This window comes from Nylanderia fulva, unplaced genomic scaffold (genome assembly GCF_048542155.1).
Source record: "Nylanderia fulva isolate GAGA-0341 unplaced genomic scaffold, ASM4854215v1 Scaffold3, whole genome shotgun sequence".
Taxonomy (NCBI): domain Eukaryota; kingdom Metazoa; phylum Arthropoda; class Insecta; order Hymenoptera; family Formicidae; genus Nylanderia; species Nylanderia fulva.
In genome coordinates this window covers 5,629,797-5,648,580 of record NW_028190368.1, presented here as the reverse complement: position 1 = coordinate 5,648,580, position 18,784 = coordinate 5,629,797, and the positions used below count along the sequence as shown (strand labels likewise).

Below are 18,784 nucleotides of genomic sequence, written 5' to 3'. Positions count from 1 at the left end.
ATATATTACACAAAATTATTTAATCTGATAAATAATATTTTCATCAAAAATTTTATAACAATTTTAGAAGTTAAGACAAATTATTGTTTAGTATGATAACTATAAAGTATTGAAATATAATTTTAACAAATATATATATATATATATATATGTATATATAATCATACATATATCTGTGATTAACAAGAATTAACGTAAAAAACTTTATATAAAAAAAAACAAATATTAAATATAATTATAAACGTAAGATACAAATGTACATACATATATTGTACATGTGGATTTGTATTTTAACACTTTGATCGTGGAATTAATTACTCATTATATGCTTTAATTATATTAACAAATTATAAGTTTAAACTTGTATCTCGCGGTCAAAGTGTCATCAATACATAATCATATCCATTTTGTATTTATATAAATATAATAATGCTATATGTACCTATATGTGCCCGATTAATTTATAATAAAATTCCTTAAATTCTATTGTAAAAAAATAAACAATATTTTTAAATTTTCACATATATCGCGTTAAAAATCACAGACATGAAAAAAAATTTGAATTGACTATTCTACGCAGTTTATGACTTCGAGTGCAGATGTCCGTATCCGTTATATTAATTCAAGAGCATTTGCAAATACTGACAATAAAATGCCTGCATAATTATGATCAAAGTCTGCATTCGTGTGGCTGTCGATTATAAATATTCAAATCCGTAATTCAAAATGTGTATTGTCACAATGAATCATCTTTAATACGAAGCCGGACAGTTTTTCTGATCCGTACGAATAAAGTATGCTCTGCTAATGTTGTTCTTATCGATAATTTGGTAAGCTTTCTCTAAAACTGCGATTGGCGGTTTCGGCTCTCGCGTTAAAATCCAAACGTTTCGTACGCTGCAATAAAAATGCATTATAATTTCAAGAATTCAACAAGACTTTAATAATCTAATCTAATATTTTTGAAATATTTTTATGGTATTTAAAATACACAAATAAACAATTCATTTAACAAATTAAATTCTATTCCTGTTCGAATACACGAGAATATAAAATTAATATTCGATAATGAGAAATAAAGGAGAAAGTCTTATTGCATACTCAACTTCACTAATTAAATTTCAAAAAAATTCTAACTTGCAATTCTCTTTGTTATATTTTTTTCATTTAGTCTCCTTTCGCAAATATATAAACTTACTTGAACACTCCGAGATTCGTGCAGCTCCATACTACGCTGTATGTATTGTAATCTGTATCTAGAACCCAATAAGGCGCGTCGAACGATATTGGCAAGGATGGAAAAGTGACGGCCAATTTAGGATCATCGGGTTTGCCAATTAACCTTCCAATGCCCTCGATACCCGTTGCAACTCCAGTTCTAAGCAAGGGGACAGAGCTTTATTTCAAGTGGATAATTGCTAGTGACCATTCGTTCATCATTCTATTCTGCAACGCTGTCTCTCTCTTTCTTTCTGTCTTCCTTTTTCTCTTTCTCTCTCACTATTAATGACTAAATTATTCTGCAAATGTTATGTGTCATACTCACAATGACGAAATTTGCCTATTCGTTATCTTCACCGTGTTATTCATGTTCAGACTGTAATTAGCTGTCACACACTTTCCACCAAACTCGAACCATGCAAAGTATCTCTCGACTTCGTACCATTTGCCCAAATACTGAAAAAGAGATATTTGTGATACATTCTTTCTACATTAGAGATATTTGTGATACATTCCTTCTACCTTTAACTTGAATGCAAGTTTGAATTATTAGAGCATACACAAATGACTTTATCTATACTCTATATCATACAAATTTATGTAATCACTTATGCATAATAACCTATCGTCGATTTAAAAAATTACTAACTATTATACATTATATGCATCATTGCACACATTGCGCGTTTTAGTATAACTTACATTTTAGTTTAATTTATATAATTATTTTAATATACTCACTTTATCAAGTTCGAACTGTTGCTTTGTCTCCAAATTTAGACACGTTCCCAAAAATGGCACCTGGGCCATCGCTGCATTTGCGATGATAACGATAACAAATATCCGTAACATTTTCTTATCTGAAAAAAAAAACAATATTATCAGTCAAATTTTCATTAAAAATATAAATGTGCAAAACGTATAATTATTTATGCATTACAGACAGAGCAATCGATTTGATTAGAATGCAAATTGACGTACAATCAATTCAAATTAAGAACCGCAATCAAGTTTGTAAGTCGACTTAATCATATTCAAAGAGATTAGAATCTTCGATTCGTTACATCACAGAAATATTATATTCTGTCTGTATTCTCTCGAGAAAAACAAAGTATTATGAATCTAGTTTTTAAGAAAATTTATGTAATCACGGAACATTTTTTACATTTCCAACCAGATAATTTTTCTGCTTTCAAGTCGTTTTACGTCAATTTAAAATTTGCCAAGTATATTGCTTCGTATTTTTATCGCACGCTTTTATAGTATATTGTCAATTTACGTAACCTCTGTTAACAGAAAACTGAAGATTGAGAAGCAGACACGCACTCCTTTATATCATGTTACGCGAACGTACATTATTAAATTAATGACATACTTCGTGACGTTTATGAATGCAATGTTTTTCTAGCTTTTTTATCATTTATATTGTATAATCACGTGTATTGATTTTACTTATATATAATTACTGGTATACACATTGACATATAACATTGATGTAATTTATCATTTCGAGTACTGTTTCTATTTTCTTTCTATGATATTTAATGATTTGAAAGTCTAATGAGATCTTTCTACGCGATAATATTAAATGCAAGTCAATTGGCTATGCAAACATTTCATTAATTATAAATGATTTAAATTTAACCCAACTTCTTAGTTCTTCTGTTCTATCCGTCTGAGTATAATTCTGCGAACAACGTATTTGCGGGAAGCTTGATTAGTAAACAAAACGAAGCAGGGGAATTGGAAGCTGCGAGTGGAAAGAGAAGGGGAAGAGAGAGTATCGACGATTACACTTTACCATCTAAATGAGATACTCACCCGATGACCTTGATCGTAACCAGGAAAGAGATACGTGTCGAATGTCAATATGAAGAATTGATGTCGATACTCCTCGCACGACGAACTGTTCGCAGGTGACTGCGCGTCTTGTTCTTCACTTCGTGCTTGCGAAGACGGACCCGTGAAGGTTGACTGGATGCGTTTGGCAGAGTTCTGTCAGTTAGTGGGTCAATAACGGTACGCCCGGGGTTCAAGAAACCCGTTTCGAATTTGCCATTGACCAATAGATGATCGACAATTTCAAAGACACGTGGATTATTTCGTGATTGGGTGCGATGGACCGCTTTCGAAGATGCTTGCGTTCACGTTGATTAATTAATAACGGAAATTGATCAAAGAAATATCTGCGGACAGACAAATACGATGTTTGTATTAATATAGAATAACTAAAGAATTTGTAATAACGTTTTTCGAATTTATTATTTATAAAGATTTATTAATAATTTATTACTACATGTACTATATTTATTACTATGCGTTACGGATTATTATATTAATTCTATAATAATCCTATATATAATTTTGTTAAACAAAAAATAGAGAAGCAAATTGACTCTAATTAGGAAAGATGTTATCAAAAGAAAATGTTTTTTTATATTCAAATATCGTGTTTTGAATATATTTTTATGAATGCATAAAATCTATAGATATATATTATTAAAACTTTTTATTAATTTTTTTGTTAATACACCGTCATGTATGTAATATGTAGTAGTATGTAATAATAATATTATGTAAAATTTTTCATTACTCATTTATCTAATTCATACCAGATATTTCCAATTATTTATCCCTACTATCTGTATATTTGAATATATAACATATTTGATTAATCGTTTAGCATATCATAGCTGACATTTGGTATTGTATCAATTTCATTGTATCTCGAATGATAGTTTTATATCAAAACATTATTATCATCGTACCAAGAAATCAAACTATTAATAATATTAAAAAAAATGTATCCGTTACGTGACCTGCTTATATTTGTAATGTTTACGATGAAAACGCCACACGACACATTTAGCTTTTATTGGTACCATATCGTGACGCAGGAGTTAAAAAGACTTTCCAAGAGCCGGAAATTACGTTTTCCCTCGCATAATATACTCATACGACCCACAAATTATCATAAACGTATTATTATTGCGCGAGAAATCTTAGAAATCTTACAGAAGAATATATTTAATAAAGCTATTTTTGTTTCAAGAATCAAAGTTGTTATTCATTAATTAAACGTAATTACCTTTGCATTAATTTACATTTAAATTACGCGACTATTCGGTATAATTGATTTGACTTGCACACGCTCAACGAAGTGGAAGTGATAAACACAATAAAAACGAGCAAGTTTTATTAAAACGTTTTTTATAACAATCTTTATTCTTTTTTAGTTTTATTTCTTTTCTTTTTTTATTTTTACACTTGTACGTAAGCCTATAAAACAAAGCGCCGTGCCAACCCCATGTCCTCAAGCGCCAGACGACGCGCCTACTGGACAATGATTAATGATTTTGCTGTACTTAAGCGAGACTGGTTCTCTCTCAACGAGGAAACCGCTACGAGCCTAAGAGCGTCAAAAAAAGTCCCCCTTTAATATGCCCTTGCTAAGCGCCAACTAACAGACACGTCTTCAGATACTTCCTAGGCAGTCTTTTTCTCCGTCTCATTCGGATACTCGCTCTTCTCCTCCTTCACGTTTTCCGGGGCGATCTTCTCCTTAACTTCGACAATGATGGTTTTATCCTGAACGTCGCCCTCCTCTTTTATCGTCTCGGCTATCTTCAGGATTCGTTCGGGAATGGTTTCCACGGGCTGCTCGAGCTTTGCGGATTCCTCCACTATGATCAGCGGGATGTCGAGGGACGATTTCTCGGCCAAAACTTCCGCTTCTTCCCTCGCTTCGATGTTGGGAGTTTTGTCGTTCGGGGCCGATTTAACGCTCGACTCGACGGTATTTTGAGCACTCGCCGATCTCGCCGGTTTCTCCGTGGTAGGTTTCTCTGTCAGGCGAGAATCCAGATAGGCGCAATCCGCCTGATCGGTTTTCACGAAGAATGTCTTCGATATCTTGTACTTGTCAAGAACGCCGTAAGCCTGATAATAATAAGAATCACGTCAGTTATCATGAAATAAATATTGGATCGTATACTAGCAATTTTAAGTGACAATACTTACTAAGGAATTATTTTTTTAGGAGAAACAAATAATATATTTAGAATGTTTTTGTAAAGTAATGATAACAATTCTAGCATGTAATACTCTCTAAATTTCTTGGAATGGAATCTCACTCTAAAAGAGTGAGACCCACTAATTTAGAGAGTGTGTATGGATGTTTTGTAAACACATATCGCTTTTTGAAGAGAGGATTTTTTAAATATATTGTACTTACTTTTTGAAGTACTTCTCCAGACGGTATTCGTTCCCTTGTCATTACCCAGGCATTTTGTGCATGAACAGGACCAATTCCTTGACAGCTCCACATAACTGCATAATTGTCGTAATCCGTTTCGAGTACCGAGTACTTGGTTTCAGGTGTCAGTGGAATTGTGGTATATTTAACGTGGAATTTACCCTCCTCAGCCTTGGAAGCTGCGGGCTTAATTTCGCCGTCCAGTATCCTCTTTACACCAGTACTAAATATGCCAGAAATATCAATAATGAGAAATTTATCTGATAAGAAAATATGTATTTGATATCTTTTGCGAATAAATTAATTTTTCTTGAATAAATTTAAAACGAATATTAAAGACACAATGTGGATACTCACAATCGATTGGTAACTTGATTGCTCACGTGATATCTGCCATCGGTGCCTTTGGTATAGTTAGTCATGACGCATCTTGATACCACTTCGGTCAATTGGAAATATCTCTCGGCCTCATACCAAACACCAATGAACTGTAAAAATATCGAATATTCGTTATTCGAAAAATTGAACGTTCTTAATCATCTTTTTGCTTAAACCTCATCGATGATATTAATAGTATTGTGGCATAAATATCCTGAATATCAGATCCAATTATTGCATTCTAAGCGATTGATTGAAAATATATATCAAGTCCACTTTCGGAAATTATTATTGAGTCGCAAAGATGTCTGTACCTGGCAAAAGAACTCTTCTTCACCATGACGAGCCATCAAGAAGAACAAGAGAATTGTTTTTTTCAAACCGAATGATACTTGATAATTTAAATCAATCGTTCAGCAAATATAATACAAAAAAAATAAATTACATACATAATATTAAAAAGATAAATGTAATAAAAAAGAATTGGCCAAATAATGAAATTACTCACCCTCTGCATGTCAAAGTTCGCCATAGGTATGTATTCCGGACAGAATCCTATATTAGGAATCTGAGCGCTGGCCCAGGCCAGGGCCGAGAGCGTTAGGATGATCTTCCCGAACATGTCTGTGATGACGATCTACCTCGAATATTCGTCGGGATCCCAACCTTTATATACATTATAGCAGGAGCGTTGACCGAGCCTTACCCCCTCTGTGTATCTCACATGTTGGTACTCTTACGGTACTCTTCGCGGGCCGAGAGCCTGGAGCCAAGAAGACGATGGTCATTGGTCAATGATGATGCGCCTACGAATATCTCTTGGCAAGTCCATCTTGGTCGATGACGCGGCCAAGAACCAGAAATGCAAGATCCATTATGCAACTTCAGGATGAACGGTACTTCCAGACTATAGACGTCAGCCCCTTCGGGGAACATTGCTAGATCGAGGTCTTTAAACTACCTGGAATGCCAATGATTTCCCGGATTAAATAATGCGTGGTTAACGGATTAGAAGAATTTCGTCTCTCTGTATTTTTAATTTGAATTCGTGCTCCTTAATTAAAGTTGAAGCGGCAGCAATAGATAATTCTCTTTCCTTCATAAAAGATCCGCGTAAACATTTTTATAGGTTTTTTTTTTAACAATCTTTCTTCTTTTTATCTAAGAGATCAGCTAAATCACAAACACGTATTACACTTTTTAACATTCTTTCTTAATTATAATTTTGTTGTCGTGCTGAAAATTGCTATATAATTTGCTGTCATTTGATTGATAAAGGAACACAATTTATATATATTGACAAAACTTGCACGCGCCGATTATTATCGTATATCATTATATATCATTAATATTCAAAAATCTACCTGCTCATCTTGTCGCTGGAAAAATACGATCAACATTTCCGTTAACGTAAAATACCTATTTATCATTACGCATGATTGCTCATATGACACATGTATAAAATTGCATCTACTTGTGCGTTCGATTATGAACAAGTTTCGCTCCTCTTCCTCCATCCCCCTTCATTCATAAAGCCGGTTTCAGCTCCAGAGCGGTATCACTCGGTTTGAAAAAACAGTTCTCTTGTTCTTCTTGATGGCTCGTCATGGTTAAGAAGAGTTCTTTTGCCAGGTACAGACATCTTTGCGACTCATCGTCAATAATAATTTCCGAAAGTGATATATATTTTCAGTCAATCGCTTAGAATGCAATAATTGGATCTGATATTCAGGATATTTACGCCACAAATCTCACGCGAGCGCGTATTTACGTTCGGAGCAGGTGCAAGACCGAACCCTCCAAACGGAATCGAAACGAAGAGCGGTCAGATTGCCTGCGCCGTGATGTAATTATGCAATCGACACCGCCGAGATTGGATGTACGTGGCATACGGCATCTTGCTGGAACGTAGCCCACTGCTAACGGGTTTCGCGCTGTGTGTGCGGCTTTTCTTTTTATACAAAACCAAAGTCCCTCGTCGGACCGTTAGCCGACTTTACGCCTCTCCTTTTTTTGCGGGATTCTTTTGCGAACCGCGAACCGCTACGCGCGTTTCGTGAAAACGACAATTAGTGTTTTGGCATCGATCAAGGACACGGTCTAAAGTAATTAAGAAGCAACGCGACAGCTACTCCCGGTACGGAACGTATTTTATCATCATCGGATTATATGGCTCGAGTCGTCGATTAATTTCAAATAGGAATTAATAGCTATGTGGCTCGACAGCGGCACGAAATCTTGCGTATGTAAAAGATCCTTTCTCCACATTTTTATCTCCGAGCCATGCAATAAAACCTATCGCTTTAATGCCAAGTATTTTAATTAAGTAGAATGCTTTTCTAATTTTATTTTTAAATTTCCAAAAAAATAAAAGTATTGTAATTGGTTTATATTATGTTAATCAATATAGATCATATTATTTTTAATCAGAGTATGTTGAAATTGTTCGAATTATTTAACATCAAATTTTTAAAAAATGTCTATAAATTTTTAAACAGGTACAAATAAATCGGAATAGAGGATTTTACTGGGATAAGAGAAGGAAAATCGACAATACGTATTAATTCGATTACGTACGCTTTCTTTTAGCTTGTCGTGTACACAGTGTTTCTATTTGAATTAATTTATTTCTTCGTAAATCTATGAACACTAAGAAAGCACACGAAGCTCGCGCCCCGCTTGGAAGATGCTTAAAATCTACAAAGTTTCACCCGGATGCCCGAGATGAGAGGAAAAGAAGACATATCTTCAGAAACCAATAATGAAGAATCATACATCAAATCGATCATTTTTCGCTGATTCTACAAAATGATATATATGCCAATTTTACATCGCTTAAACCTTCATCGAATAAACCATGCAATTTATCATTCAACCGATTTAGCATTAAATAATCTTATGTCGTCTTACTCTACTCGTTCCCGATCTACTTGCTCGTCGAAAGCGAAATTCGAGATCTTTCTTTTTTTTTTTTTCCTCACCGATACAGACACAGTCCCGAGACATCCGGGTGCTTCTGTAGACGCGCTAAACATAATTAATTAACAATAAAATAATCTACAATGCATAATCCTAGTGCGTTTATTACGGCTCGAGAAGAGGGGACGACTGAAAGTCGGGATAATAAGGGTGGAAGAACGGTGAGACAAAGCCGATCGTGCTTATTTTAACGATTTCTAGGCGACTCGCAACAAGATCATTCCTCGATCGGTTTCCTCCCTACGCGAAATTGCAAAGATATACATACACACTTCCTCTACGGTCACATCGATGATCCACGACGGGTTTGTCGCGCCCGTCGATCACGAAAACGCCGCGGCGTCGCACGCTAAACAATAATTACTTTAGCTTTATTATCATTTAGTATCACATTACGTTCACTGTGTTTTGTGCTGGCCGTTTTCTGCCTGGCTTCGCGAGAGCGCATACCACCCCTCAAACCTCGCTTTCTGCTCCGTTACTCGCTTCTCCATATCACCGTTCTTATCATCGTGATAAATGATAAGACGAAGATCGATTTGTCTTCATCCCGAGCGATTTGCGAAAAGAAATTTCGATCGGGATCTCAAAGTTTTTTTTTTCGCGCGCCGCTTCGTTTGACAGTTAGACGAATGAATAAGTTGAGACGGAAAGAAAATTGACGTCTATGTGCAAATTTTATTTACACGCGACTATTTTATTACTTTAGAGAGAGGACTCGAATATGAGATAAATTTATTGTCACTGTAATATATATTTATACAATTAAGTATATGTTGAGATTGATATAATACCTTTCAAGTACAATTGCCGTCTAAAATGTATATATATACAGAATTCTTGCTGTTCGAAATGTCAATATTGTTTTAAAAAACTAAAATTGCACTAAATCTGTTGTATATAGTTGATCTTATTTACAATTTTGATTGACAATGTCTTTGGTGTGAGCGTATCGAAGTTACATTTTCGCTACCTCAATTTTTAGATTCCGTACATTAATATACATATTCTAATTCTTCTAATTCTTTATAATTATAGTTCAATTCAATATTGTCATATTAAAGTATAATATTTATACTTTCGTCAATTTTATATATATACATACATATATATGTGGAATGTGTATTCATATTGAAAATAATTTTATATATATATATATATCTCTCTCTCTCTCTCTCGTTAATCCAATGTCATCTTTTAAAGTCATTTTTCAATATCGTCGACGTGATTTTACAAATTTGTATGGAGCAAAAGAGAGGTTGAGGCCCTTCTTCAAGGCACCTTAGGTAAATATATAATGCCTATCTAGAAAAGAAAAAAAATGTTGACGACCTGCGTCAAACAAAAATGAAGTTATAGAGAGAAGAAAGCTATTTACAACGATCTAACTAGACTTAATAAAAAGTTGAATTAATTCGAATAAATCTTAAACTCTTGTACGTAAATTCATTATGTCGTTTCTTCCATTTTCTAAGCGAGCTCGTTATCGTCATATCTTAAACGCCTATGTTCCTTAATACTATGAACACATGAAATCACTGCCCAATCGACCAATTTGGACCCATTTGACAAGGCACTCGAGTCGCTGAGTTTACATACCGAAGGGTAAAACCGCGAATGGGATGTCAAGAACGAGGGGTGTGAAGAGGGGTTGAAAAAGGCGACGATGTGGAAGACGGGATTTTCGAAAACATAGCATTAACATAACGTCGACGTTTACTAGATATTACAATAAATCGTATCGATAATTTATAATAAACATCGGTAAACGCGTCTTTCGCAATCGTTTTCGCCGATATAACAAATTTTCGTTTCCTCGTCGTTCCCTTCGTTTCGTGATTTCTCATTTCTCTTTAGCGTTCTCTTTCGAGCATCCCGACAACATACTTTCGTGTATTCGTATTCGCGATCGAAACCGTATAACTAACGAGCAGTTAGTTCGAGGCGATTGGCGGGCAGGACACCTTAGACTACTACCTAAGACAGAAATCGGTGGAAAGTCGGTTGGTCCCTTTGCGATAAATGTAATAAATAAATTCTAGAGTTTCGTCTCTTTTTCCGCTCTCGTTTTTTCCTATTTAACATTATTTACATCGTGGGGGATTAGTGTCGCACGCGGACTGAGGTAAACGGGACGTATTTCCGGATGCCACGTGCCGCGATTAAAATAAAATATAACAACAAACAAGACGCGACGAAGAGACTGACGTTGCATTTCTAATACAAGCTCGTCAAGATTTGGCGCGTGATAATAATTGACTCTCGTGTTTGTTTTCACATTTGTCGTCCTTGTACTTTTTATGGTCGACGAGCGTGTTCGATATATGTACATGCGTATATACATATAAAGACGACGTCGATCATTAACAAAGGTGTCTTATCAAACTTATTTCTTATGCGTAACGATAAGATACTTTCTGAAAAATCGCAACCGCGCGACCTTAATATTAAGATGTTTCATTTGTGTGTAAAATCAACTCTCTCTCTCTCTCTCTTTTTACAAAGACACTTTCCGGTGCTGTTCATTTTTTAAGACAATGTATTTCATTTTTAATAAAACGAAAAGACATTGATATAACTATGAAAATTCAGATGAGAAACGGACTAATAAAAGAGCAAGAAGTTACAAAAGTAGGCATAACAAATATACTGTCTTGTATATCACATTTTTCGCTCCTAATTTTTCTTCTTCGTTTTTGATCGGTTTGAAGATGTAAGGTGGAACTAAGTACGTAGAAATTTTGTTTTTGGTCAATTGATCTATTGAACATGGTTCAAGGAAAGGATCGAAATATTTAAATAATATAAAGATTTTAAAACAAGATTTTCGCGCCTATTTTCTGCGCCTGGCTTACATTGATTTATTTCTTATTTGAATTTTTCTACAATTTTTAACATTTTTTATCTATGTCTTTTTTTTAATATCGGATAGATACTAGACATTACATGCAAATTTATCTGATTTGAAAAAGTGATACACACCAAATATATCAGATATGTTATGCCTTAACAATTTGTACCTTGACAAATTAAAACTGTGCACATCGTATACGGATATTTGTAGCATAAATGTGAATTATTTGAATAGCTGACATTTGCTTTTTATCGTTCCAAAATGTGTATATATTTTATTTCATTCAACCCAGCGCAATTTTTTATCTAATATCAATATTCCTTGAAGAAAACTCAATAATTTTGAGCCTTAATATGTATGTATATAAAAGAGAAAAATTTATAATAATTATTTATTAATAATACACATATATAATTAATAAACATTTATTATATTAATTTCTAATATTATACGTGCAGATATATATCACAGAATATATATTATATTAATATATAATATATAATATAATATAATGTATATATATATATATATTTTTTTTTTTAACATTTTGATTGCGTAATATAACAAATATCATTTTGTAAATCTCTGATTCAATTGTGCTGAGTTTTGATAACATAACAATTTTATAACATAAAATAACTATATATAAAAATATCTATCGTACTTTTGACTTTTCTCTTCATTTAAGACTTCCCTGATATATGTAGAGTAATATTAATTTAAAATACCATTACTGTATTATTGTTGAATAAGACAAAGATTCCTTCTTATTTACACACATAAATCTATACATGTAGATAAAAGAAGTACATTATTATTTCTTTCAATAATTAAAAATCGTGATGCACGAATATCTATACGACGCACTTTAAATAAAATTGATTCACTTTTATGTGTTTTGAAGAACATTTCCTTAACAGCACACATATCCTGAAGACGTTCAGAAAACATCCTGAGGATGTTTGAATGTCCTCTGGATATTCTGTGGATATCCTCTGGATATTTTTAGCATGTCTTTCGGATATGGTGTGTTGTTAGAATTGTAATATCTGGTGTACATTTCTTTGTTAAGATAACAATTTTGCAAATATTATTTTCAAAAGAAAAAAAATAGATGCATTTTTAACTTTTGAAAACAGTTTATAATAATAAATAAAATACACACAATAAAAAAAATAAATAAAATACACAGAAAAAATTATAAATTTAGAAATAAATTCTACGTGAATTGTAAATATTCTTCGATATAAAAATTTCGAATATCACAACAAAATCACTTAAAATCGTACGAAATACGTTCGTTTCTTTGACGATACAAAATTCAAAAAAATTTTTAAATATTATGATATTTAAAATTATTACTTTAAAAAACTAAAATTTTTTCATTCAAATAATGAATGTTTCAATTCATATAAGCTAATAATTGTAAAATGATTCTAAATGGTAAATATAAATAAAAATCGAGTGTCTCGATCGTCACATCCTAACGAAATCCTATGAGCGTCTCAGAGAAAATTCGCTCGAAGGACCCGTTAATCCGCGCTCGACGAGCACTCCTCAGCACCGGATGGCCTTTGACCTTGTCGCTATTCGTGATTGTACTCGCGATGTAGATTTCTGCTGAGCAGTAGATTGTTATGCGGTCCCGAGAGATGCCTGATGAGGTCCTGCAGGTTGATGAAGTTGGACGACGAGCAGAAGCAACACGAGAACGTATTGTTCGGGGCGGCTATCACACCACGGTGCACCGAGCAGAGATGCTTCAGCAAATGTGCTTTTTGCTTGAACATGGCAACGCAGAGTCTACACGCGAACGGCTTCTCGCCCGTGTGCACTCGTAAATGAGTCTTCAAGTTCCACGACATACCGAACTGTTTGCCGCAGTAACTACACCGATACTCACGTACGGGCGTAGACTTTGGCGGATCGTCCGTCGACGGCGGCGGAGGTGGTGCTCGAACTGGTGGTAGGCTCCAGGTACCCCAGGGTGGCTCCAGAGCTGCCGCCGACGCCGGATCAGCGCTCGGTGGTCGATGGGACGGCGATGTCGCCGATCTATTATCCTGCTGCACACCAATTGAGACTTGATCATATCGGCTCGACCCGGCTTGACTTACATTTGGTGGATTATATTCGGCCAAGAATCGAATAATGTTGTGATAATTTTGCTTGAAGTGAAGATAGTTAGTGTTGTTAGTGTTGTGCTGTTGAGGTGATTTTCAAATTAGCTAGATAAAAACGAGATGAAAATATGATGAAATAGGATGAAGGATGATTTGTATTAAACACATTTAAATAAAAAATAAAATTATATGGCGATTCATCTAGATGACTTTCAGATAATATTATTTTTAAGACCGCTTATGCAAACACAGTTATGAAAAAAGTGTAAATTATAAAAGAAATATAAAGATATATTCAAAGTTTTTAACGCTTTTACCACTTGTGCTACTATTTAAGTATTTTTATGTGCTATGGCTTTAAACCAAATTATTTGAACATTATTCTAGATAATTTAGTATAGATAACTTTGTTTTATCTAAGCTGCAGATATTAGATAATAACATATTTTTATTAACTATACACAGATTAGATAACGCCAAAATTTCATCTAGATGATCATCTATATAATTTTATTTAAATGGCAAAGACTTGTTACAGAAAAATTTAACGCTGAAATGTGAAATGTAAAAATAATATAAAAATAAATTATATGAGAAGCTCATAAATTAGGAGTTAATTGAACATACAGTTAATATTGAGGTATTTATATATGTACAGAGCAAAAAAAAATTAAATTAGTTTACCAGATAAGATGATGCGTAGCTTACCAGGTACGGTGGAGCCGAAACGCTTAGCGGATGTGGCGCCTGCAACCTCCTGGGCGTTTCGAAGCCAGGATTGAAGGGCACGAAGGCAGGATTTTGCGCGGGAGCGTTGTGGAAACCTGGTCTTCGCTTGCGATGAGGCGTCACGACGTACGCTTCCGCAGGTGGGATCGGTAGCTCCTCGGGTTTTCTCTTCCCGGGTTCTAAACCTAACGCCAGCCGCGTCGCCAGCTGTCGCTTCCTCTCTTCGACTTCCTCGAGAGATTCTCGCCTTTCGAATATTTGCTTCTCAGGCCTGCGACAGAAGTTATGGAAATCAAAACAAATCGAACCATGAAGATTTTGCGTTTTCATTCCTGTCACTTCTGTATAGCTCGCGAAATGACCCTGCCACCTTTGTATGCACGCTAGCATTCAAAGCAGGACTATTGCGTAATACGAAAAGATCAATGTAGACCTGACCTGTGCATATCGTGCGAGTTGTCGCTCGTGACGGAAGCGCCGGAATTGAGACTCAAATTAACAGGATCCGAGCTATCCCTTCTTCTAGGCGTTTCTACGTTGCTCTCTCTGTTATCCGTAAGACTCTCGCCTTCCACACCCTCCACGTCCACTTCCGGCTCCTCTTCGCAGCCTTCCGTTTTAATAAGGACGGAACAACAGTCCGCGAGATTATTGGACTGTCTGAAAGACGTGACATTTTCATATTACAACAGATTCTTAATCATCCGAATTGCCATTCAAACATTTAATATCATTTGAAAATAAACATTCCACGTGTATATCAGTTTATATAAGTTTAAAATACATTAAATTTATATTATGTAATAAGTTTCCTTTTCTCTTCGTTTTCATATCAAAAAATAATTATTCGAGTTATTCGAATATTTTATTATCCAATTAGTTCAAGTAGAGAAAAGTCTTGTTATTCTATTCTTTTTTAATCGCTCTTCAACTTGATAAAATACAAAACATATCTGCGAACCTGCCATCATACTGGGATTCATAACTGGAACTCTCCTGGCCTTCTGAGGGCTGTGGAGTCAATATTCTTTCGGGATCAGAATTACTAGAAGTTTGAGGTTGATTGGGCCCAAACAGCTCCGAATTGATTTGAAGAAGCTCGAAAAGCTCCTTCAACGGAGTGAACTCTGTCGACTAAGGAGGACAACATTCTTTTATTAATTAAGAGCTTTAAGGTGATGCCGGAGCGTTGGCCGAACTCCGACGGGTTAGCACCACACATATCTAAACATATGCACGTATACAACACATACGCGTAAAAATGTTTTTAATTTATAACCTTATTAGACTTGCAATCTCACTTTTAATCGTTTACTAATAATTCTTCATATTATCCTTACTGCGCATACTATATTTCATGCACAGACAAACTGCAGAACTTTTTTTATTAAATAAGTATTATTACGAACTGACACAAAGCAGCCGATAACAAAATTGTAATTTTTGATTTTTATATGATTTATATATGCAAACATAGCTAGCGCGATCCGTTTTTATAAGTACTTTAATCATGGAAAAGGATTTATTGATCAGTATAGTCAATAAAAAGTTATATGAAAAAAATAAATATTCTCGCATTTGGTCGGTAAAAAGATCATCCGGGATCCCCTTAACAAGGCTCTGTAATATATAAATATAAATTTAAATTGTAAGACAGGCAATAAGAACCAAATCGCGGTTGACAGTACGTTATTCTAACGAAACTAAATTTTTTCGTTAGAATTAAATACCTGTGCACAAGGCACCAAATTTTACTTGGTCACGGCCAAGATTTAAAATTGGAATAATCTCTACAAGAGATTTAATTCCATACATCCCCTGTTCCCCCCTAAGGAAATGAATAAAATTCTATTATTAAGATTTTGCTTAACACATTTTCTCTCGTAGGCTTAAATTAGATTTTCTGGCGCGTTACATGCGAATAATTGTTCTCTTTCTAAAATTGTAAAATTCGTACCGGTATCAGCGCTTCTCCGTTGTACAAAAACTCCAACAAATGGTTCAGTTGCGTCTTTCGAACGCCAGACAAATGAACCACGTGATCCAGAGCTGGATTCCGAAGTAGAGTAGCCAAAAGGGGACTCGCTGCTGCCAAAACGACTCGATGGGCCTTCACGACAGACCCATCGTCGCATGCAAGGGTCACATCCACGTGACGGTCCCCGCTGTACCAGGCCCCGACCTCTGCGGCCAAGGTCGCTGGATGTTTTCCATAGTGGAGGGTCAGGAGACCGTCCGTATACATCGTCTAGAACATAGAAGAACAAGAATAAGAAAGAGTAGTATCCACTTGTTTCAAAGATTAGATTCATTATTTCAATTCAAGATTGCATTAAATACATTACCTGAGACATAACACCAAGAAAGATAAATGCGAACAGACTTATACTCGTTATTTCTTGGTAAATTAAAACAAAAAGGAACTGGTGCCTCTTTTTTGCGTAAGTGAAATTATGTGATAAAAATTTCATTACGCGTCCTTAACCCAATAAACGGTCTTACTCGCGTGTCACAAAGACAGCTTCGTTATATTAATTTCCTTGTTTCGTGCCTTGGATCTCTTAAGAAACGACGGAAGAGACACTGACGTGTCAGGAGATCATATTTCTCACGTTTCTCTTACATCTACGCAGCTCTCAGTTGATCACGTCAAACGTGTTTAATGGCGTCAATTACCTAGTTAGATAATCTAAGCCTCTTACGCATTCCTTTTTACTCGTCGTTGGATATAAATATTTAATCACATTTGTAACTATCCTAAAAATTTACCAAAAAAACATGATCATAAAAAATAATTAAAAAATAAATATTTTATATAATCTAAGCTTCTTACGTATTTCTTTTTACTCATCTCTGGATATAAATATTTAATCACATTTGTAACTATCCTAAAAATTTACCAAAAAAACATGATTATAAAAAATAATTAAAAAATAAATATTTTATATAATCTAAGCTTCTTACGTATTTTTGTTTACTCATCTCTGGATATAAATATTTAATCACATTTGTAACTATCCTAAAAATTTACCAAAAAAACATGATTATAAAAAATAATTAAAAAATAAATATTTTATATAATCTAAGCTTCTTACGTATTTCTGTTTACTCATCTCTGGATATAAATATTTAATCACATTTGTAACTATCCTAAAAATTTACCTAAAAAACATGTTTATAAAAAATAATTAAAAAATAAATATTTTATACATTATTAACTTATATATATATATATATATATATATATATATATATATATATATATCTGTATATATGCATGTATGTATGTTTGTATATATGTATGAATGTATATGTATATTTATTTGCCTTTATACAATTTTCATGTACTTAACTGACAATTATGGTACAATAAATGTCGAGTGGAAGCTTACAATTTCTATATATATTTATTCATAATATACTTAATAGTTACTTAATAAAGTAATTAATTGTATGGTTGAGGTTTGTTTCAAAGCCGAATGATTTACGAACTTGTTTCACATTACTGGAAAATCTATTAATATTGTTAATTATTGGAGGAATTTTACTTACTTACGCAAATATCAGATTGCTTTAGAATTTTCTCATCAAGTGTCATCGACGAATCAATAATTCACTTTTAAATAACTGTTATCTAAAAAAAAAAAAAAAGAAAACAGATTGATAGATTGTTATTACAACATAATCGTATAACAGTAAATCGTTGAGAAAACATCTGACTAATACGATAACGATCGCGCAAGAACTATCCCATTCATCCGTATCTTAAGATTTGCAACAGTTTAACGCGGCCACGGCTAAGAATTGAGAATTAACGGCTGATCGAGCATTCCTTCGGTTTCTCAAGGGAAGCCTGAGAGAAAGTTCGGTTTCACGACGGTTCATTCTCTCAAGGAGCAGAAGTATAACTAATATTATGAAACCAACGCTATAAACATCGACAAATTCCGCAATGTCAAAGCGTGCGCAATCACGCTGAAAATATATTCGGCCAGGTTATCGACAGACTTTCATTTCTAGTGATATTTCCAAAACAGAAGGAGAAAGAATGCAAAAAATATATATTCATAAATTTATTGTTATACCTTTCTATAGTTTCATATACAAACGACACTTACGAAAGGCTAATCCTATATATTATTCTTTATACGGGTATTAAGTATGTAAATAAGCATTTCAAAATTATAGAGCGGCAAGTGATGGTATGCCGCATATGATCTAAGAGCACATCTCGCATATTCGCGC

The 18,784-nt window shown here is 34.1% G+C and overlaps 3 protein-coding genes and 1 pseudogene across 10 annotated transcripts in view; all 4 read right to left on the bottom strand.

Moving 5' to 3' along the window:
* Window position 1: 1 nt before the first annotated feature.
* Window positions 2-3,090, bottom strand: LOC146722579 (apolipoprotein D-like). 5 transcript variants are annotated; one of them, XM_085484307.1, is made up of 5 exons: window positions 3,043-3,090; window positions 1,963-2,081; window positions 1,547-1,677; window positions 1,199-1,378; window positions 2-897 (listed from the first exon to the last, which is right to left on the bottom strand). In XM_085484307.1, exons 2-5 carry the CDS (start codon window positions 2,071-2,073, stop codon window positions 753-755), a joined length of 567 nt encoding a protein of 188 aa, XP_085340433.1. In that variant the 5' UTR covers window positions 2,074-2,081; window positions 3,043-3,090; the 3' UTR covers window positions 2-752. The 5 variants fall into 5 exon arrangements, with proteins under 5 accessions (XP_085340433.1, XP_085340430.1, XP_085340431.1 ...); XM_085484304.1 differs by lacking the exon at window positions 3,043-3,090 and adding an exon at window positions 2,387-2,531; XM_085484305.1 differs by lacking the exon at window positions 3,043-3,090 and adding an exon at window positions 2,396-2,531.
* A 1,323-nt stretch (window positions 3,091-4,413) lies between these two features.
* Window positions 4,414-8,303, bottom strand: LOC114933539 (apolipoprotein D-like; annotated as a pseudogene). The gene is made up of 4 exons (XR_014925106.1): window positions 6,363-8,303; window positions 5,834-5,964; window positions 5,456-5,699; window positions 4,414-5,160 (listed from the first exon to the last, which is right to left on the bottom strand). The product of XR_014925106.1 is annotated as an apolipoprotein D-like (transcript).
* A 115-nt stretch (window positions 8,304-8,418) lies between these two features.
* On the bottom strand, window positions 8,419-17,426 carry ken (zinc finger and BTB domain-containing ken and barbie protein). Of its 3 annotated transcripts, none has more exons than XM_085484585.1 (7): window positions 17,373-17,426; window positions 16,885-17,296; window positions 16,497-16,787; window positions 15,501-15,673; window positions 14,978-15,199; window positions 14,519-14,810; window positions 8,419-13,753 (listed from the first exon to the last, which is right to left on the bottom strand). In XM_085484585.1, the coding sequence occupies exons 2-7, from the start codon at window positions 17,008-17,010 to the stop codon at window positions 13,274-13,276; spliced, it is 1,584 nt and encodes a 527-aa protein (XP_085340711.1). In that variant the 5' UTR covers window positions 17,011-17,296; window positions 17,373-17,426; the 3' UTR covers window positions 8,419-13,273. The 3 variants fall into 3 exon arrangements, with proteins under 3 accessions (XP_085340711.1, XP_085340713.1, XP_085340712.1); XM_085484587.1 differs by having other exon boundaries at window positions 8,419-13,750; XM_085484586.1 differs by lacking the exon at window positions 17,373-17,426 and having other exon boundaries at window positions 16,885-17,337.
* An 82-nt stretch (window positions 17,427-17,508) lies between these two features.
* Window positions 17,509-18,784, bottom strand: part of LOC114933564 (uncharacterized) — a 30,982-nt gene continuing 29,706 nt past the window's right edge. The window contains exons 4-6 of the mRNA XM_085484389.1: window positions 18,092-18,173; window positions 17,635-17,701; window positions 17,509-17,558 (exon numbers count right to left, since the gene is read on the bottom strand). The gene's annotated coding sequence lies outside the window, so the exon portion shown is untranslated. The remainder of the gene's footprint in view (window positions 17,559-17,634; window positions 17,702-18,091; window positions 18,174-18,784) is intronic.

Bases quoted from the DNA above. Each gene is read 5' to 3' on its own strand.
- LOC146722579 (XM_085484307.1), bottom strand. From the start codon at position 2,073: ATGTTACGGATATTTGTTATCGTTATCATCGCAAATGCAGCGATGGCC. The intron at 1,678-1,962 runs GTGAGTATATTA...TCTCTTTTTCAG, and splicing joins AACAGTTCGAACTTGATAAA to TATTTGGGCAAATGGTACGA. The intron at 898-1,198 runs GTAAGTTTATAT...TTTTTATTGCAG, and splicing joins ACGAATCTCGGAGTGTTCAA to CGTACGAAACGTTTGGATTT.
- ken (XM_085484585.1), bottom strand. From the start codon at position 17,010: ATGAAATTTTTATCACATAATTTCACTTACGCAAAAAAGAGGCACCAG. The intron at 15,200-15,500 runs GTTCGCAGATAT...CACGTCTTTCAG, and splicing joins GAATCCCAGTATGATGGCAG to ACAGTCCAATAATCTCGCGG. The intron at 14,811-14,977 runs GTCAGGTCTACA...CTTCTGTCGCAG, and splicing joins AACTCGCACGATATGCACAG to GCCTGAGAAGCAAATATTCG.